At 39.9% G+C, this 26,175-nt stretch overlaps 3 protein-coding genes across 3 annotated transcripts in view; 1 reads left to right on the top strand and 2 right to left on the bottom strand.

Annotated features, from left to right (window-relative positions):
* irf9 (interferon regulatory factor 9) overlaps positions 1-26,175 on the bottom strand; it is a 112,419-nt gene that overhangs the window by 49,412 nt on the left and 36,832 nt on the right. The gene's annotated exons all lie outside the window — the stretch shown is intronic.
* psme2 (proteasome activator subunit 2) lies at positions 313-10,002 on the top strand (the record flags this gene model as incomplete). Its single annotated transcript, XM_079576226.1, has 11 exons — positions 313-360; positions 590-622; positions 3,368-3,430; positions 3,508-3,585; positions 4,517-4,565; positions 6,080-6,177; positions 6,251-6,319; positions 6,442-6,509; positions 6,592-6,646; positions 8,055-8,141; positions 9,773-10,002. The coding sequence occupies 11 exons, from the start codon at positions 313-315 to the stop codon at positions 9,851-9,853; spliced, it is 729 nt and encodes a 242-aa protein (XP_079432352.1). The 3' UTR covers positions 9,854-10,002.
* Positions 10,217-13,171, bottom strand: lsm5 (LSM5 homolog, U6 small nuclear RNA and mRNA degradation associated). The gene is made up of 5 exons (XM_079576147.1): positions 13,106-13,171; positions 12,682-12,777; positions 11,977-12,004; positions 11,764-11,836; positions 10,217-10,433 (listed from the first exon to the last, which is right to left on the bottom strand). The coding sequence occupies exons 1-5, from the start codon at positions 13,146-13,148 to the stop codon at positions 10,401-10,403; spliced, it is 273 nt and encodes a 90-aa protein (XP_079432273.1). The 5' UTR covers positions 13,149-13,171; the 3' UTR covers positions 10,217-10,400.

Genomic DNA, 26,175 nt, shown 5'->3' with positions numbered 1-26,175 from the left:
TTGTTTGTGCCCACTTAGTTTTATGAATGTGATCTTTTGCCAGGTGGATGACAGTCTGCACCAGAAGGGAACATCTTTAGGGATTATCAAAATAAAACATTATGGCAGTGTAGGCGTGCGCTCGTTTGGTTCTCCAATGGGGAGACGAGGGCGGGACGATCTCTATCGAAACTCTGCATCAGGAAATAAAGAAGTTGTCGAGCGTGATTGCTGTCGATTACTTTGCACAAAGATTTATCTCGACATTTTCTGCAAAACTAGCTCAGAAACGCGCTTTTTTCCTCCTCTCTCCGCGCTACATTTCGCTGAGTCATGACTGGAACAAAAGACCTGAAGATCAGCAGCGCCAGTCAGAAGAAGGTAAGTGGAACTACAGGTGGAATATTCACCTAAATACTGCAAATGTGTTGTTTATGCTTTTCTGAATATAATGTAGCAGCTGCTTTTGTTATATCTGTTAAATAAACCGTGCTGTTGCTCTGTGGAAAGTCCCTGCAGGAGGAAAGCGAAAGTGAATCCATTAAAACTGTAACATGAGTCAGCAACAAGACAAATATCACTGTTTTTCAAATGTTTATTTCTGCTTCAGGTGGACAACTTCCGGCTGCTGCTCAACAAAGAGGTATGAAAACTGTTATTTGGAGTTAAAATGAAATGCTTTGTTTATAGCTATGTAATTATGAGCAGGGGCGGACTGGCCATATGTCCATTCTGGAAGAGCACAGAAGGGCCGCCTCAACCGAGCTTTACCCAAATCTAAAAGCTAAAAAGAAAAGCATCACAATAGCGGGAAAAAGAGGATGAAATCATGGGGAAAACATGGACAAAAAAACACAACAAAAAATGATGGAAAAAATAATTAAAAATTCAACAAAAATGTGACAAAAATGTGACAAAAACTCAACCAAAAAGTGACAAAAATTCAACAAAAAAGTGACAAAAATTCAACAAAAAAGTGACAAAAATTCAACAAAAAAGTGACAAAAATTCAACAAAAAAGTGGCAAAAATTCAACAAAAAGTGACAAAAATTCAACAAAAATTCAACAAAAAAGTGACAAAAATTCAACAAAAATGTGACAAAAATTCAACAAAAATGTGACAAAAATTCAACAAAAAAATTACTAAAAATCAACAAAAAGTGACAAAAAGCTCAACAAAAATGTGATAAAAATGAAAAGAAAAAAAAACATACAATAGGTGACACAGCACAGCAACAGCGCGAGGAAAAAGGTCAGTTTTGTGGGTCTTAGCTTTCAAATGAGGTGTTGCACAGCCAAAAGAGGACAGAATGCATTTGGTTTAGGCGGGTGGTAAGAGGTTAAAATATGTATTTGTGGAAGTGCTAATTACGCTAATTTGGGCCAGGCTGGTCAGAGCCCAGGGCTGTTTTTCAGTCCCAGTCCGCCCCTGATTCTGAGGCAATACCCCTGATAGAAGAAGAAGAAAATCTATCAAAACATGACAATACATGACACACGTGAGCCGTGTTCTTTTACATTAAACTGTGTCATGTCTAATAAAATGAAAGAAAAGCATCATGAGAGGACCAGAGAAAAATGATCCAAAATTACTGGAAAATTAGGAATTTGGGAACAAAAAAATCCTAAGAAATATAAAAATGAAGATGTACAATTGTTTTTTGGTCCAGCCATTCCTGGATCTGTGAGACGTCTCTGGTGAAGCTCAGTGTCCTCGGCACAAACAGCCACAGGAGAGAGAAACTAAATATGTCTGATTTTGAATGGGTATAAATGAGCAGCTGAGTAAAATAACTCTTGTGTTACTGTGAGGCCAGAGACACGAACTCTGTGACCGGAGCAGGGGCGGACTGGGACTGAAAAACGGCCCTGGACTCTGACCAGCCTGGCCCAAATTAGAGTCTATACGACACTTCCACAAAGACATATTTTAACCTCTTACCCCTCGCCTTAACCAAGTGCATTTTCTCCAGTTCGGCAAATCTAAAAGCTCCTCGACTGGAGAGCAACAGAGACACGCCTCATTTGAAAGCTAAGACCTACAAGAGTGATTCTTGTCACATTGTCGCCACATTTTTGTCAAATTTCTGCCATGTTTTGGTTGATTTTTGTTGCTTTTTCATTCCTTTTAAATGGCTTTTTGGCATGTTTTCATCACGTTTTTGTTGCTTTTTTCATTGCTTTTTCATTGATTTGCTTCTTCACGTGTTTGTCAGTTTTTTGGTCATGTTTTTTCATTGCTTTTCATCCTTGTTTTTCACCGCTATTTTGATGCTTTTCTTTTAAGCTTTAGATTTGGGTAAATCTCAGTTAAGGCGGAGGGTAAGAGGTTAAAGGGAGAATTGAGAGGCCAGACCGGTGGCCCTAGAGCCAGTGGCCCTTCTGTGCTCTTCCAGAATGGACATATGGCCAGTCCGCCCCTGGACAGGAGCTAAACAAATGTGTCAGTCCTGAATGTCAACCTTAAAGGAATAGGCCACCGTTTTCACACACTGAGATATGTTCTTACCTGAGCTGTGACGAGTTCTTTAGGACCTGTCTGATCTTCACCCGTGCCTTCAGTCACGTAAACACAGCGCAGACGGCGTTAGCTTTTAGCCTCTCCCTCTCTCCTCTATAGCTCCAAAACAGGTCAAGATAGAAGCTACCAAGCTCTTCCACGTTTTCCCTATTTAAATATGGTTACATGAAGTGTTCCACTACAAAGTATAATTACACAAAATTAAACAATGTGGATTTTCTAAGTGGATAAAAGGGGGAACTATATTGTAAGGCGTAATAATACCAGGAGTAGTTTGGCATCTGCACAGTAAAGTGAAGATTACTGCGCGGATTTCGAACTACTCCTGGTATTATTACGCCTTACAATATAGTTCCCCCTTTTATCCACTTAGAAAATCCACATTGTTTAATTTTGTGTATTATACTTTGTAGTGGAACACTTCACGTAACCATATTTAAATAGGGAAAACGTGGAAGAGATTGGTAGCTTCTATCTTGACCTGTTTTGGAGCTATAGTGGAGAGAGGGAGAGGCTAAATGCTAACGCCGTCTGCGCTGTGTTTACGTGACTGAAGGTACGGGTGAAGATCAGACAGGTCCTAAAGAACTCATCACAGCTAAGGTAAGAACATATCTCAGTATGTAAAAACGGTGGCCTATTCCTTTAAGAGGGGGAAAGATTGCCTGATTAAATCCACTAACCCCCGACCTTCTATCACTATTGCAAACATGAGCCTGTAGGAAAAAGTGTGTTTCACATAAATGTATTTGCTCGGGTAATAACCCCCTGGCAATAATGTTCTAGGGTTAAGTGGACAGTTGTTAATAGAGAGCTTTCTGGAGGCTACACCCAGTATGACACATATCTTGTTTTTGTTTTTCCAGATTGAAAATTTGTTTGGCATCATCATTCCCCAGAAGATAGTTTACCTGGACGGTCTGCTCAAGGTGTGAACTGTTATAGCATCGTCTTAACCACTTTGATATCGAGCAGTTTTTCATATTTTTCTTTTCGTCTTTTGTAGGATGACGCCTTCAATGACATGACTTCACTCCAATCTCCTCTGGACATCCCCATCCCAGACCCGCCCTCAGAGGAGGAGGTGAGGCTTGGAGCTGATTATGAACTCCCTCTCAATGATAGATGAGGCCATGTAAAATAAATGTCTAATAAATAAGCTGTACTTGTTAGATACATCACTTTAACACATGTCTTGTTCACCAAAATCAAAAGTGGATGTGGAGTCAACAATTATGAAAGGCACAGCAGAAGTTGATGCTATTTATCAGTTGATGAAACTACAAAAACTGATAAAACGAGTGTGGTTAAAAATATTTCACCTCCCCCAGCGTGGTCACATGGGTCATAGCGATTTTTAGAAAAAGAAAAACTCTTTGGAGCCAGACTTTTAACCCCTTAACTCCCACCTGAACCAAGCACATTTTCTCCAGTTTGGCTTTACCCCAGTCCAAAAGCTTCTGGAAAAAAGCGGTGAAAATAGCGACAAAACTGAGATGAAAACAATGATGGAAATGTGACCAAAAAAGTGAGAAAACCTTGACAAAAAAGTGAGGGAAAATTGATGAAAAAGTGGCAAAAATGTCACAAGAAATTGACAAAAAAATGACAAAAAAAATGACAAAAATGTGAGAAAAAAAAATTACAAAAAATTGATAAAAAATGTACGAAAAAAATGACGAAAATGTGACAAAATGTGACAAAAAAAATTACAAAAATGTGAAAAAAATTTACAAAAAAGTGACAAAAATGAGTTGAATGCCCAACAAAAAAATGATGGAAAAAAAATCTGATGACGTGAGGAAAAAGATCCTCTCGGTTCAGGCGGGAGTTAAGAGGTTAAATAAGCAAATGCATAGATTTGTGCCATTAAAAGTATTGTTTCTGGGCATTAAAATGGGACTTGGTGCTTCCTGCATGAACTCTAAATAAAGTTTCAAATACATTTTGTTGTTAACGTTCCTTTTTTACACAACTCTGCAATGTATTTACTCAATTCATCCATTTATTTAAAGGAAATGGAGATGGATAAGCCGGAGGGCGAAGAGAAGAAAAAGAAAACTCGTAAGTTCTTTTAAATATTCTTTCAAATCAAACCAAAAGATTTAAATGGATATTTCAGGATGTTTGACATAGGGCCTCATTTCCTCGTTATCCAGAGTGTTGCTGATTTCTGGAGATATTTTTTTGTAGTACATGCAGTTCTTATATTTGAAGAGTTTCGTGGCGCTAGGCTAGTGCAAGGCTAGCGCAGTTCTGTGGTATAAGCTAGCCTGCATTAAAAACAGTCTGACCCGCTCCACAGAGCACCTGAGGCAACACCAGACTAACCATATAAATGTCTGTGTCCATAGAATCATTTAAAATAACTTATATTTGAGCAGCATCAGCTTCGTGGTTGTATAAGCCAGTGGTTCTCAACCTTTTAGAGCCGCGACCCCCATTATAACAGGTAATTAGGATCGTGACCCCAGCCCGGGTCAGACCATGGGAAAAACAGGGACATTAACCCCTTACCATTTTCTCCAGTTTGGCTTTACCCCAGTCCAAAAGCTTTTGGAAAAAAGCTGTGAAAATAGCAACAAAACAGAGACGAAAACAATGATGGAAATGTGACAAAAAAGTGACGAAAAATTGATGAAAAAGTGTCAAAAATGTCACAAGAAAATGACAAAAAATGACCAAAATGTAACAAAAAATGACAAAAATTGGATAAAAAATGGATGAAAAAAATGTGACACAAAAATTACAAAAATCTGATAAAAATTTGACAAAAAATTACAAAAATGTGACAAAAAAATGACAAAAAAATGACAAAAATTTGACAAAAAATGACACAAAATGTGAAAAAAAATGATGAAAAAGTTACAAAAATGAGTTGAATACCCAACAAAAAAATGATGGAAAAAAAATCTGATGACGTGAGGAAAAAGATCCTCTCGGTTCAGGCGGGAGTTAAGAGGTTAACCTATATAACTCTTAAAAAACAAAGAAAAAACAATGGCTAAAACAAAAATGAATTAAATTTAGAACAAATAATGGCACCCTGGGAAAATAGCATGTATGCTACGGCACCATAATAATAATATTAAAATATATATTTTATCTATATGCTCTGGCGACCCCCCAAATTTGTCTCGTGACCCCCTAGTGGGTCCCGACCCCCAGGTTGAGAACCCCTGGTATAAGCTACGCAGCGGCGGAGTGATCTGCTAGAAAATAGTCCCTCAAAATGCGATCATTCATGTGATGCAAGGTCAGTTTTATTCCAAACATTATTCTATGGACACAGACATTTATATGGTTAGTCTGGGGTTATAAGTGATTTGCCTCAGGTGCTCTGTGGAGCGGGTCACACTGTTTTTAATGCAGGCTAGCTGATACCATAGACATGCACTAGCCTTGCATTAGCCTAGCGCCACGAAACTCTTCAAACATAAGAACTGCATGAACTACAAAAAAATATATATCCAGAAATCAGCCATACTCTGGATAACTAGGAGGCCCTATGTCAAAAAATCCTGAAATATCCCTTTAAGTTTCTGACAAATCGCTAACCAAACCTTGACTCTTCTCAGCTCCCAAGTGCGGCTTCATTGTGTCGAACGAGCGCATCGCGAAGCTGCTGGCGGTGGTGAAGCCGGAGATCTACGCCTACAGAGAGACGATGGTCAACGTAAGGCCGGTGTTACTGATGCAGGACTGAAAACACGGAGTAAAGAGTCAAAATGACGTGCGTTTGTTTGTAGGTGACTTGCTGGATCCATCTCCTGATCCCCAAAATAGAGGATGGGAATGACTTTGGAGTCGCTATACAGGTGAAGTACTAGCATAACGACAGAAAAGATACTTCTCGTTAGATTAATATTCACCTTTTTCACTATAAATGTGACCGTAAATACCTAACTTTATGGAACAATGCTCGTTTTGCTTAATTTAGGAGAAAATCCTGGAGAGAATCGTAGCGGTTCAGAAGAAAACGGACGAACTGATTCCAAGCCTCAACAAGTGAGCTGCGATTTCTCCTTTGGATTCATCTGAACTGTCCGTCTGTGTTGTTTGATTGAGTTTGTTGCTCTTTCTCCGCCAGATACTTGTCCGAGAGGGGAGACGCTGTCGCCAAAGCCTCCAAAGAGACACATGTGGTCAGTTTTAATCATCACTTTATTTCATTTTACTACAATAACATCATCCAATGCTAATGTACAGATTTTTTTTTTTTTTTATTGAGTTTTTACACAAATACAAACAAAGGCATCAGAGGTCCCTATGCTAAAGTGGCTATGATAGTTAGCATCAGAGGTCCCTATGCTAAAGTGGCTATGATAGTTAGCATCAGAGGTCCCTATGCTAAAGTGGCTATGATAGTTAGCATCAGAGGTCCCTATGCTAAAGTGGCTGTGATAGTTAGCATCAGAGGTCCCTATGCTAAAGTGGCTATGATAGTTAGCATCAGAGGTCCCTATGCTAAAGTGGCTGTGATAGTTAGCATCAGAGGTCCCTATGCTAAAGTGGCTATGATAGTTAGCATCAGAGGTCCCTATGCTAAAGTGGCTATGATAGTTAGCATCAGAGGTCCCTATGCTAAAGTGGCTATGATAGTTAGCATGGAGGCTCCTTTTCCTAACTCCTTCCTAACTGACAGACCAATTTGGAAGCATCTTGTCATGGCGGACGCTGACGCACATCCGGTTTGGCGTTAGACCTCTTACCAATCTGCTCGTTTCGGACGCAGCACATATGTCTTTGAAATACCTATGAAAAAGCATGTAGTTCGGCAGGTCAGGGAACGTCTTTTGTATCGGGTCCGTCATCAAATCCAATCCGATCATGATGCCCGGCTACCGATACTGAATATCGGATCGGTACATCCAAGGCCGGATTTATGCAGGGGCTAAGCCCAGGGGCCCAGCAGACTGAAGAGAAAAGGACAGAGTTCCCTCTCTCTTTGCAGACTCTCTCACATGTAAGGCTTAACTTTGTACCCGAGACTAAACCAGGTATAACCAGGACTAATCCAAGAGTAAACCAAGACTAAACCAGGACTAAAACAGATCTAAGCCAGTTCTAAACAAGGTCTGAGTTGACACTGGGAAAAAATATGTACCTATTGCTCTGTTAAAATGCACTAAATTGCACCATTAAAATAAAAAAGTCTCTCTGTGGGAGGGCCCCCCCTTTTAAATGAGTCCCCACCAGTCTGGCAGAAGCAAAGGTTCCTCCGCGAGGGCCACGGAGCTCAAATTGGGATCATTATGTTTAAGTTTTTTTTCATAAATGTTTTCTTTAAGAAGTTACTCCTGCAAGTTCAAATAAAAAATAAATAAAATAAAACATGAATTTATCCTTTCATTGTAGAGTGAGAGAAATCAGACAGACATAAACTAGATGTGGGGCCCTGAAAAGTGTTTTGCCCCGGGACCCATTTTACCTAAATCTGGCCCTGGGTACATCCCTCGTGTGTTTTATAACGTTTACCACTGTCTGTTGTTACTATTTCAGACCCTACAACACACTTCCTCAAGTTAAAGCAGATCTGTTGCTCTTTTTCAGATGGATTACCGCAGTTTGGTCCATGAGAAGGACAGAGACATGTACCGAGAGGCCAGGATGATGTTGATGGACCTCCTCAGCCTCTATGTACGTCACAATGTTATGTTGTTATGCAAATCATATTATTTTATCCAAACACAAGTTACTGCTAAAACTATTCATCTACTGTAGCATCATTAGATTCTTGTAGTGGCACTATTGACTATGTAAGTCTAGTAGAGGTTTTCACACATCATGGATTGATCTGAGGACGTTTTGCTTCCATCTTTAGAAGCTTTAGAAGAAATTTGGGGTAATAATTATAAAACTACTTTACAACCAATATTCATCCTTCAAAAAAGAGCAATAACGGTGGTTACCGAGACCAATCCACTGTTTATTAAAGCCAAGATTCTAAAACTTCAAGATATGATAACTTTTAAAACTGCTCAATTAATGTACAAAGCTAAAAATTCAGCAGTTGATTTCTGAAAGGGAAGGGAAACATAATTTAAGGGGGTGGATCACTTTAAAATTGCCCATGCCCGGACATCCAGAAAAGGTTTCTGTGTGTCCGTTTGTGGTCCTAAAATATGGAATAAATTACACGTAGACCTTAAACGATGTCCAAATATCAGACAGTTTAAATATCAGTACAAAGAATGGATATTCTCTAAGTTTGTATCGAAAGAAAATCTCTGACTTTTCATGTTCAGCTGTTGTAAACCTGAGGTTGATTGGTAGGTAGTGTTCACACTGTATATGACCACTTGATTTAGATCAGTGCTCAAATTATTGTTTTAAGGAAGCCTAAAAAGTAAATAGAACAAGAGACTGACAGTACTTAAAGGAATAGGCCACCGTTTTTACATACTGAGATATGTTCTTACCTCACTTTAGTCGAGTTAATATATCCCCGTCTGGTCTTTGTCCGTGCGCTCTGCCAGGCAAACGGAGCACATACGCAGCCTCTCCCACATGTCACATAGCTCCAAAAAAGCTCACGATAGAAGCTACCAAGCTCTTCCACGTGTTCCCTATTTAAATAAAGTTACGTGAAGTGTTTTCATGCGAAGTATATTTACACAGGAATGTAACATGTCGATTTTATAAGCAGATAAAAAGGTGAACTATATTGTGAGGCGTAATGATACGAGGAGCACAACGTCCGCGCAGTAACTCCTACTCCTACTAGTTACTGCGCGGACATGTTACATTTCTGTGTAAATATACTTCGCTTGAAAACACTTCACGTAACTTTATTTAAATAGGGAACACGTGGAAGAGCTTGGTAGCTTCTATCGTGAGCTTTTTTGGAGCTATATGACATGTGGGAGAGGCTGCGTATGTGCTCCGTTTGCCTGACAGAGCGCACGGACAAAGACCAGACGGGGATATATTAACCCGTCTAAGGTTAGGTAAGAACATATCTCAGTATGTAAAAACGGTGGCCTATTCCTTTAAAAGGGGTGGGACTAAATAAGTGTTTACTTCCCCCCACTCCTTTTCGGACAGCCTAATTTAAAATGTGCAAAAGGTAAAACAAAATTGTTTGTACTAAGACGTAAATGTATTGAGCTGCACATCTGAAATTGAGGTCACGACTGCCACAATCATGGCAGGTTGTATTTTGAGTTCGTATGAGTTGGTGTTTTTATGTTTTGTTTATGGTCCGAATAAAATCTTACAATACGAAGCTTGTATCTGTATCTAAAAGTCCTATTATTTCTTCTTTGCAGACAGAGCTTTACGACGTCGTGAACAAGAACCTGGACAAAGTGACCAAGCCCAAAGGAGAAGAGAAGCCGTCCATGTACTGAGACAAAGGGCCGTCTCCTTCACGAGTTCAAACACATCATGAGCAATATCTGCGTATCTTCAACATATCCAACACTTCAACAATCGCCGCCGGTTTGTGGGTTTCCTGATGCTGATTTTGTAACAGAGAGGGTGGAACAAACGGTCTAACCAGGACCTTGAACACAAAACACAATCTCAAACCTCAGCATCTTTGGGCTGTAATATCAAATAAACGAATAAAAGAATATGAAGCGATGCACTGTGATCGTAAAACTCCACATTTTCCCGTTTGTTCTACCCTCCATGAACGACAAACACTTGCACTAAATTCTTTCAAATGTTTTGCTATGTACGTGAATAAAAAAATTAGGTCCAAACACGTTTTGAACTGCCTTTATTTTAAACCAAAAGTGCTTTCGAAAGTGTTGCACCTCATTGTTTTTTCCTCTTTCAGCGTCGAAACTCAGGAACATGTTACAAAAATAATGTCATACAAAGTCAACGTAAAACGCATAAGTAAAGAATCACATGATCAACTAAAAAAAGAAATGAAAGAAAATGCTGCGGTCAGACTTCAGGCCCTTCACCGCCAGGAATGAGCTGGAAAAGAAATAAGACGTGAGAATTACTGAGAGCGTTAAGGCCTCAGACGTCATGTTTTACAAGAGGAATCCACAAAAACTGACATTTCTTTGGGGTAAATGACCTTTATGCACTGTGGATGCCAAGTCCAAGTACCGGGATCAGGCAGAGCAAAGGCGGTGTGGATTTATTGTGGATATTTCCTGATTTTACTGCGATGCAACCCTTAGAGGCACCTTAATCTCTTAACCTTTTAACTCCCGCCTGAACAGAGAGCATCTTTTTCCTCACGCGTCAGATTTTTTTACCATCATTTTTTTGTTGGGTATTCAACTCATTTTTGCAACTTTTTTAGTAATTTTTTGGTCATTTATTTTTATCACATTTGTCATTTTTTTGTCATTTTTTAATCTGTAATTTTTTTGTCACTTTTTTTTATTTTATTTTTCTAATTTTAGTCATTTTTTTGTCAGTTATTTGTCAATTTCTTGTGACATTTTTGCCACTTTTCATAAATTTTTCGTCACTTTTTCGTCACTTTTGTCATTTTTTTGGTCACATTTTTTTGTCAATTTTTTGTCTTTTTTGTCACATTTCGTCACATTTTTGTAATTTTTTAACTTTTCAGGAGACAATGGTGCCTCCTCCAGATGACAGGAGCCGGTATCAGAAGCCAATTTACGAAATAGAGTTAAGAAATGTCTTTGCAATTTGTCATTTGCTGCCTCTCACATTACAAATAATGCAAGATTTCCGGCCCCTTCTCATCCATGGCCAGCAGGTGGAGCACGTGGAACGTTTTAAATATTTGGGGACAGAAATCCCTCACTCACTCACTCACTCCATTCACTAGGCTTCCTGGTGTTCCCAAATGGTCTCCCATCCAAGCACTGCCAGGCCCTTCCCTGCTTAGCTTCCAAAGTCTGACGGGATTGGGCAGAGCAAAGGCGGCCACAAAATAGACTGCCCTTTGAGCATGATGCAGACTAAGATATTTTATCTTTGGTGCCCATTTCCCTCATTAAATCCATCCTCATATACAATATCTCTTCCTGGTTCAACTTTCTCACCGTCAAATACAAAACAAAACTCAATAGAAAAGTAAACCAAGCCAGTAGGATCACCCAAACCCCTCAGACTCCACTCTGCCAACTGTACAGGCGATCGCTCTGTGCTCATGTTGATCTTTTTCTCTTGTGATATTTTGTAATGATGATGTGTGTGTTTTTACTGATTGATTTTCAATTAGCCGTATTGAAAGACACTTTTCTGATCTCTGGAATAGACAATGAAGGTATATTCTATTCTAAACGTTTCCTGCACAAACCAGGCATCTGACGCCTTTTACCATTGTGATGTTGTTTCCATTGAGGAGAATCTGGTCTAGTTTGGTTATCCTTCTTCCCTCCGGTGTGATTTCACTGAAACAAAACGAAAAAATGTGTCAGTAGTGCTGGTTTACTCATTTTTATAAACTAGACAATATCACAGCCTCACAATAACAGCCTTAACATTAAGTAGTTCAATGGCAACAACTTTGAGGTCAACAATTAATACTCACAATTCCGTCACATCCTCCAGGACCATGTCTGAGAACAAGGAGTCAAGACCAAACGATTATATATAAGGGGGTCGGCAAGTTTGCATCCTGAAGGGCCAATTTTCATCATAGCCAAAACACCAAGGGCCGGACCTCACTATTGTAGCCAAAAGTTATGAACCGTTTTCTGCAAATGCCAATGTTTTACATCAGTGGTTCTAAAGTGGTCCGGCTCCGAGACCCGTCTTTACCTTAATGACAAAGTGTGACCCAAATAAAAGTGTAATTAGTCATATGTCGTATAAAATATTGCACGTTTTTATTGAACAAGTCGTAGATTTCCTTTGAAGACTGTAATCATGATCAAAACAACCCAATAAAACAAATTTCCATGTAGTTTCAGATCACTGTTTTACATTATATATGACCAAGTGGGATGTTTTCCAAAGACATTTAAAAAATACACCATAAAAAGACACTATTTCTCGTATTTTTAGTGCACTTTTACAGATATTTGCGTAATCATATTTCTCAAAATCATATTGGGGGCCAGAGGCTCTGGGCTGGAGGGCCGGATTTGGCCCCCGGGCCTGACGTTGCCTACCCCTGATGTAGAGCATCTTAGAATCATACCAACTTTTAAAGACATGTATTTGCCATATTTATAGAGGGATTAATGGACACATTTCAAACCAGTGGGATAGATAAATGTGCCTGAAAGGATACTGACAAAATCATCGAAACCCAACAGAGTTCCGACTATTTCTTTATCCGTTTTCATGACGATGTGAATCCGCGAGCCGATACATTTGTCCACCAGCTCTGAAAAACAATAAAAGTGCATTAAAGTATTGATCTGCAACAATTACATTCATAATAACGTGGGGTATTATTTTAAACGGGTGAACCCACTGCATATGCCATAGTTTTAACAATCACAATTCTGCAAGTAATAATAAAAATGACTGAGAGCTAAAAAACTAACTGAAACGTGATGCTAACTCTGATAGCAAACAAAGCTAATGCGTCTCTAAATATCCTCCTATTTATTTATTTGTGAATATTTAGCGGCTCTAATCAATGCACGTGCTCAATAGGTACAGTTTCGATAAGGTAAAATATAAAATAAAGGTAAAATGAATGTACAAACCGAGTGGAAGCAGTTGAGAAGGGTTCGTGTTCGTGGCCGCCATGTTTGAACTGTTGGTCTCACAGACCAAAGCAACGGAGAGACGAAACAACGCGAGACCAGAGCAATCGATCACCGATCACTGACAAGGGCGGGCAAGTTGGTTTAACTCCTTAACTCCCACCTGAACCGAGCACATTTTCTATCCAAAAGCTTCTGGAAAAAAGGTGTGAAAATAGCAACAAAACTGAGACGAAAACAACGATGAAAATGTGAAAAAAGTGAGGAAAAAATTGACCAAAAAATGACCAAAAAAATGGACAAAAAAATGACAAAAATGGACAGAAATTTGACAAAAAACGGAAAAAAAAATGACAAAAAAATTGAGAAAAAATTGACAAAAAAGTGACAAAAAAGTGATACGAATTTGACAAAAAAAATGCGAATTATTTTATTTGAAAAAGATCAATTTAGTTTTGTAGGTCTTAGCTTTCAAATGAGGTGTTACACTGGCCTACAGGATTTGGGTAAAGCTGAACTGGAGAAAATGCTCTCGGTTCAGGCGGGAGTTAAGAGGTTAAAATAACTTTATTACTGATTACACAGATTTAAAAAATGTTGTAGGTTTATATCTTGTGGCTACAAAAAGATTTAACATTTTCTCCAGTTCGGCTTTACCCAAATCTAAAAGCTTCTCGGCTGGAGAGCAACAGTGTAATGCCTCATTTGAAAGCTAAGGCCTACAAAACTGATCTTAACTGATTTTGGTCATGTTTTCATTGCTTTTTGTTGCTTTTTTGTCATGCTTTCCCACATTTTTATTACGTTTTTTGTCATTTTCTTGTAAATTTTTTGGTTGCATTTTCTCCAGTTTGGCTGTACCCAAATCTAAAAGCCTCTTGACTGGAGAGCAACAGTGTAATGCCTCTTTTGAAAGCTAAATCCTACAAAAGTGACTGATTTTGTCACATTGTTGTTGCATTTTTGTCACGTTTTTATTGTATTTTTGTTGCTTTTTCCTTTCTTTTATGTGGCTTTTATTTCATGGCTTTTTTCAATGCTTCGTCGTCACGTTCATGTCACGTTTTTGTGTCTATTTTTCATGGCTTTTTATCATAGCTTTGTGTTTTCGTCTCTTTTTTTGTGTGTCATTTTTGTGTTGCTTTTCCGGCACATTTTTGTTCCGTTTTCAGCCTTTCATAACATACATGAGACAATTACAGCTTCACTCCACACTTGGTGGTGTTACGCACCTTAGCCACAGCTGCCCCGTGGTTCAAACTGGCAGAAGCGAGGCTGCGAATCTGCGCCATCGGCCCCTCGAACCACCACCAACACCAAACATGCAAACTTAGCTTAACCCCTTAACTCCCACCTGAAACGAGCACATTTTCTCCAGTTTGGCTTTACCCCAGTCCAAAAGCTTCTGGAAAAAAGGTGTGAAAATAGCGTCAAAACTGAGACGAAAACTATGATGGAAATGTGACAGAAAAGTGAGAAAACATTGACAAAAAAGTCACGAAAAATTGAGAAAACATTGACAAAAAAGTGACAAAAATTTGGCAAAATGTCACAAGAAATTGACAAAAAAATGGAAGAAAAAATGACAAAAATTTGAGAGAAAAAAAGACCAAAATGTAGCAAAAAAAATGACAAAAATTAGATTTAAAAAATGACGAAAAAATGAAAAAAATGTGACAAAAATGAAAACAATTGATAAAAATTTGACAGAAAAATTACAATAATTTGACAAAAAATTACAAAAAAAGTGACAAAAATATGATAAAAGATTGACAAAAAATGACAAAACAAATCACAAAAAAGTTACAATAATGAGTTGAATAATAGTAGCAAAATAGTAAATCTAAAAACAAGACTTTGGAGAAGATTCATATGAAGAGGTTCCTCTGGAATGATGGACATTTTGGGAAAGTGTGTTTGGAGGCTTTGTGTCATAAAGTATAAACATTCAGCAGGTTGACACAAAAAACAATTCCATTCTAAGACTTCTGAGACTTTTGTACAAATAAATATATCACTGTTATAGTATTATTCTTTTATTTTCTTTAAGAGTGATTTGCTGCGAAACAATAACAGTTTTCCACTGTTTACATTTTCTCCATTATTTAACCCCTTAACTCCCACCTGAACCAAGCACATTTTCTCCAGTTTGGCTTTACCCCAGTCCAAAAGCTTCTGGAAAAAAGGTGAGAAAATAGCAACAAAACTGAGACGAAAACAACGATGGAAATGTGACAAAAAAGTGAGAAAACATTGACAAAAAAGTAACGAAAAATTGATGAAAAAGTGGCGAAAATGTCACAAAAATGTCACAAGAAATTGACAAAAAATGACAAAAATTTGATAAAAAATTTGACAAAAAAATGACAAAAATTTGATAAAAAATGTGACAAAAAAATGACAAAAATTTGATAAAAATTTGACAAAAAATTGACACAAAAGTTACAAAAATGAGTTGAATACCCAACAAAAAAGTTATGGAAAAAAATCTGATGACGTGAGGAAAAAGATCCTCTCGGTTTAGGTGGGAGTTAAGATGTTAAAAAAAGAACTGTTGAAGTACAATAGGCAGCACATTATAGTTGGAGGTAAATACTTCAACAGTTGACAACATTTCAAACAGAATTTAATAATGCAGTTCAAAATTGGGACTTAACCTTCTTGGCAAAATTAAGTTCAAACAATAAAAAAAGAGTAAAAAAATAAATAAATCATCCTTTCCGGTGTGAGGCCCGAAACATTCATTTGATTTTACGGCTTTGTTTCCAGATTAAACAAATACACGAAACACGAGAAATTTTCACGCTCTAATAAGGACCACGGTGTTTCTTTGTTCTTTTCGTGGCCCTCGTTGGATCTGGATTTTCCATCTTCCCGTTCACTTCTTCTCGTCTCACAGCTGGACGTCAGTGGAGCCTCCTGAGTCTCCCACAGGTCCCGATGGTTGGAGGCGAGTTCTTCCAGTTCTGTGTTTTGTGGATCATCGGCTTCAGTTATTTCACTGTAAATGAAACATTTCAAAAAGTTCAGAATCACTTTGTAAAGTTAATTAATTATCCTGAACAGGTCTGGGTTGTCATTTATCCAAGAAACTGTGTCCACATTAATGAAGATCATGAAGAATGGGTCATAGAATGAATATTAATCTGGATCTTTGTGTTTAGAGACAGTTTCAACATTGAGATTTACCCTGACAGACACATGAAATGGAAAATAGTTTCTCTCTGAGCTCCTGTTACATTATGAACATTTAAATAATGAACTTACAGAGAGCTGTGTGAGCACATCTGTATGAACCCGTCCAGAGGCAGGACTGTACCTCGCCACAGCTGTTCCCTGCAGAGAGAAAACTCACAGTCAGTTCTTTGATGTTTCCCACAGCGGCTCCACAGAAGAGTGACAGCTGAAGAAAGTACATGTTCACCTGAGGCGCATCAGTGGAACTGCCCTCGTCCCTGTCCTGTCCCTCTGGATCTTCAGCTGGAGTTTGGTTTTCTTTTATAAGTTGTTGACATTCGCTGTAAATATTTGTGTGTATGTCTTTATCAAGTCAGTTCATTATTCTCCAGGATAGGTTATCAAGGAACAAATCCAGATGTTCATCATTTAACTGAGAGTTTTTCTTTTTTTTTAACTGTTGTAGAAACAATTAACGACAGTAATGACATGTGTATGTGTAATATTTGAGTTAAATGTGTTAAAAAATAAATATATTAATAAGTTAAAAGCTTAAAACCATGTCTAATGTACATTGTTATTCAGGTCTCATGATCTCAGTGGTCACATGACCTCAGAGAACATGTGGCTGCTTTGGGTCAGATTCATATCAAAGAGACCCACGGCCCGACATTCTGCTCTCACTTTAGAAGGTGCAGGCTGTAATTTATCTTCATTTGTAGAGCAGATTGTTAACACAAAACAACAACAAAAAACTGCTGCTACACTTTTAGCATATTTAAAACAAAATGTAAATCTTTTTCACTTCCCTACGACCAACAGTTTTGTTGTACAGTTGTACAATGACACATGAAATGACTTATTTGCACACGTTATTCTTTAGTTGTGTTTTTAAATTGTCGACCTGTTAAAGAAAAAGTCTGAATATAATTCTGATGTTACAAGTTACAGTGACTTAATGTGGGACTGTTTACCTTCTTTTGGTACTGAACTATGATCCAGTTCAGTACGCTCATGGAAGCACAAAAAAGGAAAGTGACAATCCCGAACACTACCCAACCAACAACAGAGTTTGTCCCTGTAAAAAGAAGAGTTAAAATCAGTGTGTGAATAGGGGGGGTGCAAAGGTGCAGACGCAAGCACACTCTTGCCAGTGGTGTATGTGAGCGCACCCCCCCCACCCCCCACCCCGCCCGAATATTGACGGGCACACTGGCTAAAATCCTGCTTGAGCTGTTTGGATTTACTTAACTGTGACTTCCCTCCTGTTCTGAAGACGACTCCATTAAGTTATAATTCATCTCTTTGACCTTCACAACAGCTCTCCTCCAGCTGTGTGCAGTGCTGATGTTACAGATGTATTTGTCCTGGCATGACAGAGTGACAGAGCTGATCACAGAGAACAGGCCCTGCTCTGACTCAGACACTGTGGTGTTGTGTTCAGTTGAGGGAGTCCAGACGACTGAAGGTTCAGGGTAGATCCCCTCAGATCTGCACAGAATCTGCTGCTCCTGCTGCTCCACAGACACCTCCAGCACTGGAGCTGAGGGAGAGTTAGAGAAAGTATCAGTCGTACTGTGGTTGTGTGGCAGTAGTAACAGTCATTCATGTGTTCAGACAGAGCGTCTCTCACCAAACACCGTGAGCTCCAGGCTGTGTCTCTGTTGTCCTCGGCTGGAGCTGGTGAAACATCTGAATGTGCCCTGGTCCTTCAGTGTGACCTGAGAGATCAGCAGAGAGGCGTCTCCTCTGGACAGATCCTCAGACAGAGACGTTCTGTTGAAATACAGCGGGTACTGGTTTCTCAGCTCGTCTCTGCCGTTGACGTACACGTGGACATTATAGTCTCCTGGAGACCGAGTCCAGTGGACCTGGTCCAACTGTCCCTCATAACGACAGGGAAGAACACAGGTCTGCCCCAGGCTGCAGGACACCACCTCTGAGGACACACATGACACATGTTTGTGTTTGTAAAGCGTCATCTACAGTTTAGGACGTTTCTCCTCTTCATCCAAGAAGCTTCTTCAGTGACACTAATGATCTCTGGCCTCAGGGGAACTTCATAAAGACCAGAGAGAGGGAGTACAAGATATTCGTATTTGTAGTGATTAAATACACACACATGTATACAGTTATTATTAAAAAAAAGATGGTGATTCTAGCACTGGTTAACTTAAAAAAAATCCTACTGTTCAAATGACAAAAACTATGAAAATCAATGTTAATGCTGATGAATATAAATAAACCCAGATCTTTAGCCGTTCAATCACTTACGGTTTAACTGAAACAAATACAAAAACGGTTTACGTGCGGCTTATCAGTAAAATCTATAAATGCATAAAAATAAGTTTATATTTCGAGATGCTGATGACCAGTAACTGCAGACGGTAAAATGGTGTTTGACACTTTCACTTTTGCATGCACGGTCAGGACAAACAGGTAATGTCCGATATTGAAATTAATAATAATAAGTTGTGTTTCAAACACAGCCCCGAAGACAAACAATGTATTTAAGTACCCCCCCCCCCCTTACCTTCAAGGGCACATTGTGGGAAAACACAATTAAGAATCCAAAAAAACAGAAGATGCACCGATGACGATGCCGTTGTCATAGTTTGAAAGAGGTGATAAATATGTGAAAACTTGATTTTTTGACCTAAAAGCACCGTCGTCTGTTTCACCTAAACGTGTGCTCACAAGTAGCTACGCAGTTAGAAATAAAACTGCCAAGGCATTTCCTGAATCTCACTGTTCAAAAGTTCAATCAACCTTTATTATCCCTATGGATCATCCAGGTGTTTGTACAGGTGTGTGTGCGCCCCCTAGAGGCAAATACACTTCATAGTACAATACGTGACAATGTGAGTGTTGGTGGATTTGGAGGAGCCTGAGTTATTTTGTTTTATTTATAAAAGAAAAAGTGCATTGCAGATAATTCCAGCCAAAGAACAGAGAAAACATTGAATAAAATAAATATAATGATAAATAAATAAATAGTAAACCCATAAACAAATACAAATCAAATCTGAAGAGGCTAAGTCAGCAAATAGGTTTACAGAAAACATTTATATTTCTGCACTTAAGTCGCAGCTTTAGACTCGCCCAGTTCTATAGTTTAGAGAAAACACAGAAGGACGTCCATGTCCTCATTTGTGAATAAAGAATTGATCAATAACAAGACAAAGTTGAAAGTGTTTCAGTGTCTTACATCTTTAACCTTTGAACCCCCACCTGAACTGAAAAAACAAAAAAAATAGCAACAAAACAAGGTATAAAGGAGAATGAAAACGCAGCAAAAAAACATAAATGTGACATAATCGTGACAAAAACGCGACGAAACGTTTAGATCAGTTTTGTAGGCCTTAGCTTTCAAATGAGGCGCTACACTGGCCTAAACTTTGCTCAGTTAAGGAGTGTTCAATATGTTCTATACGGAGGAGCTTTAGGCGCAGAGTGACAGCCACACTTCTGTCAGACAGTCTGGGGCAGCTGCAGGTGCATTCATTGCAGGGCATCAGAGTCACGTGTACGGGTTCATGTGACCGACCATAGGGAGGCGTCTCTCAAAGTATGAACCCAAACATGCATGTAAACAACTTAGCTACAAAAAATCAAACAGGAAAGTCATAATATGCCGTCCCATTGTACCAGATTACAAGTGCAGCGTCTTGCTCAAGGGCACAGCTGCAGCAGGAACTAGAAAGGGACTAAACCCACATACAAGGACGTCTCTGAGCCGTGTGGATTCTCACGTGTCATTTCCAACACTTACACCAATACATTTTAACATTTTATTTACTTTTTTTTTTTTTTTTTGGATCTGTCTGTTGTTGTATTGGAATAAAATGTACTTTGTTTTTCAGTATATTGTAAAAGTGTTCATATTTCATTCTTTTCTGAAATTTTGAAGCCTCAGAAATGGCAATAGTCAAAAAAAAAATCACAATTTGGTATTTTCCAAGTGTGTATATATATATTTAATTTTATTATAACAGCATCATGGATTGGAGTCTCACTCTTCATCCCAGCATTTGTCCTGTTTAACCTCTTAACTCCCGCCTGAACCGAGAGGATCTTTTTCCTCACGTCATCAGATTGTTTTTCCATCATTTTTTTGTTGAGTGTTCAACTCATTTTTGGAACTTTCTTGTCATTTTTTGTCACATTTTTGTTATTTTTTCGTCAAATTTTTGTCATTTTTTCGTACATTTTTTATCAAATTTTTGTCATTTTTTTGTCACATTTTTGTCATTTTTTTTGTCACATTTTTGTCATTTTTTTGTCACATTTTTGTAATTTTTTTTGTCAAATGTTTGTCATTTTTTCGTAAATTTTTCATCAAATTTTTGTCATTTTTTTGTCACATTTTTGTTATTTTTTTGTCACATTTTTGTCATTTTTTTGTCACATTTTTGTCATTTTTTTGTCACATTTTTGTCATTTTTTTGTCACATTTTTGTCATTTTTTTGTCACATTTTTGTTATTTTTTTGTCACATTTTTGTCATTTTTCGTCAATTTTTTCGTACATTTTTTATCAATTTTTTGTCTTTTTTTTCATTTTTGTCACATTTTTGTCATTTTTTTGTCACATTTTTCTCATTTTTTCGTACATTTTTCATCAAATTTTGTCATTTTTTGTCATTTTTTTGTCATTTTTTTGTCACATTTTTGTCATTTTTTTGTAACATTTTTGTCATTTTTTCGTAAATTTTTGATCAAATTTTAGTCATTTTTGGTCACATTCTTGTCCTTTTTTTGTACATTTTTTGTCACATTTCCATCATTGTTTTCATCTCAGTTTTGTTGCTATTTTCACAGCTTTTTTCCCAGAAGCTTTTGGACTGAGGTGACGCCAAACTGGAGAAAATGTGCTCGGTTCAGGTGGGAGTTAAGGGGTTAATAATAATACGGACCAACAGCAAAATAGTAAATCTAAAAACAAGACTTTGGAGAAGATTCATATGAAGAGGTTCCTCTGGAGTGATGGACATTTGGAAAAGTGCGTTTGGAGGCTTTGTGTCATAAAGTACAAACATTCAGCAGGTTGACTTGTGAAACAATTCCATTCAAATGAGACCTTTGTACAAATAAATATATCACTGTTATAGTGTTATTCTTTTATTTTCTTTAAGAGTGATTTGGTGCAAAACAATAACAGTTTTCTACTGTTCACATTTTCTCCATTATTTAAAAAAAGAACTGTCAAAGTACAACAGGCAGTACATTATAGTTGGAGGTAAATACTTCAACAGTTGACAACATTTCAAACAGAATTTAAAAATTCAGTTCAAAACTGGGACTTGACATTCTTAGCAAAATTAAGTTCAAACAATAAAAAAAAAGAGAAAAAAAAGATCTTGTTCTCCTCTAATGACTCCAACTCCACAACCTGTGCCTTGTGTTACTTGATCCCCATTTCTGACTAATCAGTTCTGCTTAAAACCTGTTGTTTGTTCTATTATTTTATTCTTCATGTTTCACGCTCTAATAAGGACCACGGTGTTTCTTTGTTCTTTTCGTGGCCCTCGTTGGATCTGGATTTTCCATCTTCCCGTTCACTTCTTCTCGTCTCACAGCTGGACGTCAGTGGAACCTCCTGAGTCTCCCACAGGTCCCGATGGTTGGACGTGAGTTCTTCCAGTTCTGTGTTTTGTGGATCATTGGCTTCAGTTATTTCACTGTAAATGAAACATTTAAAAAAGTTCAGAATCACTTTGTAAAGTTAATTAATTATCCTGAACAGGTCTGGGTCGTCATTTATCCAAGAAACTGTGTCCACATTAATGAAGATCATGAAGAACGGGTCATAGAATGAATATTAATCTGGATCTTTGTGTTTAGAGACAGTTTAAACAGTGAGATTTACCCTGACAGCCACATGAAATGGAAAATAGTTTCTCTCTGAGCTCATGTTACATTATGAACATTTAAATAATGAACTTATAGAGAGCTGTGTGTGAGCGCCTCTATCTCTATGTGAACCTGTCCAGAGGCAGGACTGACCGTCACCACAGCTGGACCATGCAGAGAGAAAACTCAGTCAGTTCTCTGATGTTTCCAACAGCGGCTCCACAGAAGAGTGACAGCTGAAGTAAAAGTAAATGTTCACCTGATGCACATCAGCGGGAGAACTGCCCTCGTCCCCGTCCTGTCCCTCTGGAGGCTGGTCCAGGAGAGTCTGTCCCTCTGGAGGCTGGTCCAGGAGAGTCTGTCCCTCTGGAGGCTGGTCCAGGAGAGTCTGTCCCTCTGGAGGCTGGTCCTGGAGAGTCTGTCCCTCTGGAGGCTGGTCCTGGAGAGTCTGTCCTTCTGGAGGCTGGTCCTGGAGAGTCTGTCCCTCTGGAGGCTGGTCCTGGAGAGTCTGTCTCGCTGGAGGCTGGTCCTGGAGAGTCTGTCCTTCTGGAGGCTGGTCCTGGAGAGTCTGTCCCTCTGGAGGCTGGTCCTGGAGAGTCTGTCCCGCTGGAGGCTGGTCCTGGAGAGTCTGTCCTTCTGGAGGCTGGTCCTGGAGAGTCTGTCCCTCTGGAGGCTGGTCCTGGAGAGTCTGTCCCGCTGGAGGCTGGTCCTGGAGAGTCTGTCTAATTACCAAAGTACATTAGCATAATGGATTAGGACAATGATCATTTTAAATTAATTTATTAATTTGTATGGCAGATTGCAATCTTATTACTATTTAACATGAATTTGAACATTAGAGTTAAGAGCGACACTGAATTTGTTGGTTTGTTTCGTTGTTTTGGTTTGCACAATGTTGAGATGTTATCTTATGAAAATAAAGAACAAAAAAACAGTGCAGTTACACTACGTGTGTTTTTATTAAAAATAGTTTTCACTTACCTGTAAAGCTCATTATACATGTTCTCTTTTTCTGCCAGTTGTTGGTTAAAATCGTGTTTGGATCTCCTGTACTGGAAAAGAAAAGTCAGGATATAAATATTTGGTGTTACAAGTGACAATGTGAAATAAATGTAGGACTGTTTACCTTCATTCGACTTTGAGCAATGAAACTGACCAGTAGGGTCAAAATAACGCAAAAAAGGACAATGATAGCTACCATAACAGCAAAGCTTAGCCCTGTAAAAAGTTAAAGAGTTAAAAAGTTAAAAAGAGTTAAAAGTCTGCCTGAGCTGTTTGGATTTACAGGTGAAACTCGGAAAATTAGAATAGCATTCAAAGGTTTATGTATTTCTGTAATTCAACTTAATATTGTTAAACATGATAGTTGATGATCATGACTTACAGTCAATCAAAATTACAACAAATAAAGGCTATATCTCACTTTGCATGTAATGAGTCATATATTAGTTTCACATTTTAAGTTGAATTACAGAAATGAATAAACTTTTGAACGATATTTTAATTTTCCGAGTTTCACCTGTTCTTAATTGTGACTTACAGTGGACCTCGAGCTGTAGATTCACTGACTCTGTGTCAGTCTGGTGGACACAGGTGTAAAGTCCATACTGATCTGAAGACCATTTATTTAACATATATGTCAGTCCCTTGACCTTCAGAACAGCTCTCCTCCAGCTGTGTGCAGTGCTGATGTTACAGATGTATTTGTCCTCAGAGTTTGACAGAGTGACAGAGCTGATCACAGAGAACAGGCCCTGCTCTGATTCAGACACTGTGGTTCTGTGTTTAATGGAGGGAGTCCAGACGACTGAAGGTTCAGGGTAGATCCCCTCAGATCTGCACAGAAGCTGCTGCTCCTCTTGCTCCATAAACACCTCCAGCACTGGAGCTGAGGGAGAGTTAGAGAAAGTATCAGTCGTACTGTGGTTGTGTGGCAGTAGTAACAGTCATTCATGTGTTCAGACAGAGCGTCTCTCACCGAACACCGTGAGCTCCAGGCTGTGTCTCTGTTTTCCTCGGCTGGAGCTGGTGAAACATCTGAATGTGCCCTGGTCCTTCAGTGTGACCTGAGAGATCAGCAGAGAGGCGTCTCCTCTGGACAGATCCTCAGACAGAGACGTTCTGTTGAAATACAGCGGGTACTGAGACCTCAGCTCGTCTCTGCCGTTGACGTACACGTGGACATTATAGTCTCCTGGAGACCGAGTCCAGTGGACCTGGTCCAACTGTCCCTCATAACGACAGGGAAGAACACAGGTCTGCCCCAGGCTGCAGGACACCACCTCTGAGGACACACATGACACATGTTTGTGTTTGTAAAGCCGTCATCGACAGTTTAGGACGTTTCTCCTCTTCATCCAAGAAGCTTCTCCAGTGACATTAATGATCTCTGGCCTCAGGGGAACTTCACAAAGACCATCGGGAGAGAGAAACGAGCAGTGAGGGTGAGGGTTGATGCAACCCGGACCGCATCTTCGTGAAAGAACAGATCTGCACCCGGGACCTGGAGATGATCGTTGTGAGCATGAGGCCTAGGTATCTACCGAGGGAGCCACCCTCCCAACTTTTACACAGTACGTTAAGTGCCACACAAGGAACAATAAGACGTTGGATTTACTCTATGCAAATGTGAAGGGCGCTTGCACCTTCGCCCCCCTCCCCCCACAATACACACCCAAGGTGTGAAGGGAGCCAGCACAGAAGAGGTCTGTGAAAGTGTGGAGTGAAGAGGCTGGAGAGAGACTTAGAGACTGTTTCCAGAACATGATCTGCGGCTCTCATGGAGATGACATCGACGGCCTGACCCACTGCATCACAGACTACATCAACTTCTGTGTGGAAAACACTGTACCAACCCGGAAGGTACGGTGATTCTCCAACAACCACCCCTGGGTGACCCCTGAACTTAAAGCCCTCCTGAACCAAAAGAAAAGGGCTTTCAACTCAGGACAGAGAGGAGCAGAGGAGAGTCCAGCATGAACTCCAGTGGAGGATCAGGAAGGCCAAGAAGGACTATGTCGAGAAGCTGGAGCAGAAGCTGGCGCAGGGCAACGCACGGGACGTGTGGAGGGGACTGAAGAACATCTCCGGTTTTGGACAGAGTGCCAGAGGGACAGCTGATGGAGACCAGCACAGTGATTCTCCCCCCACTCCCTCTGCCCCCCTCTCTGCTCTCACTTCTTCACACGTATCCAGCCCAGTAGACATTGCCCCCCTCCCCCGACCACCTTCACCTGCCTCCAGCCCCCCTGCACCCACATCTCCAGCCCCCACCATACGGACTTCCTCAAGCACCTGCCCCACCCCCGGCAGTCCCCCCCTCACTCCCCCCTCTCCATCACACCGGACCAGGTGAGGAGGGAGCTGAGGCGACTGAAGCGGGGGAAAGCTGCAGGACCAGATGGCATCAGTCCCAGGCTGCTGAGGACCTGTGCAGACCAGCTCTCCGAGGTCCTCTGCCACATCTACAACCTGAGCCTCAGCCTGGAGAAGGTCCCCGTCCTGTGGAAGACCTCCTGTCTGATCCCGGTTCCTAAAACAGCGCACGCCAGGGAACCGGCCCACTACAGACCAGTCGCCCTGACCTCCCACCTGATGAAGACGATGGAGCGGCTCATCCTCACCCACCTCCGCTCTGTGGTGAGCCCCACCCTTGACCCGCTGCAGTTTGCCTACAGACCCAACATCGGAGTGGAGGACGCTGTCATCTACCTGTCACATACAACACGGACAGCTGTCATCTCCAGAAGTTCTCCGACGACTCCACCATCGTGGGCTGTGTGTCTAAGGGGAACGACCTGAAGGACCGGTCAGTCATCATAGACTTTGTGGACTGGTGTGAGCGCAACCACCTGCTTGAACATCAGTAAGGAGAGATGGTGAGGAGATAGTGATTGACTTCACGAGGAAGCCACTACCGCACACACCGCTGAACATCCAGGGGGAGGACATTGAGGAGGTGGACAGTTTCAAGTAGCTACATGGGTGTTCACCTTGTCACGGAGAGACTGAAGACTGGGTGTGAGAGCTGGGCGTGACCAA

The sequence above is a fragment of the Gobius niger genome (assembly GCF_951799975.1).
Source record: "Gobius niger genome assembly, chromosome: 18".
Taxonomy (NCBI): Eukaryota; Metazoa; Chordata; class Actinopteri; order Gobiiformes; family Gobiidae; genus Gobius; species Gobius niger.
The sequence above is the reverse complement of the archived record's forward strand: the minus strand, read 5'-3'. Positions and strand labels throughout refer to the sequence as shown.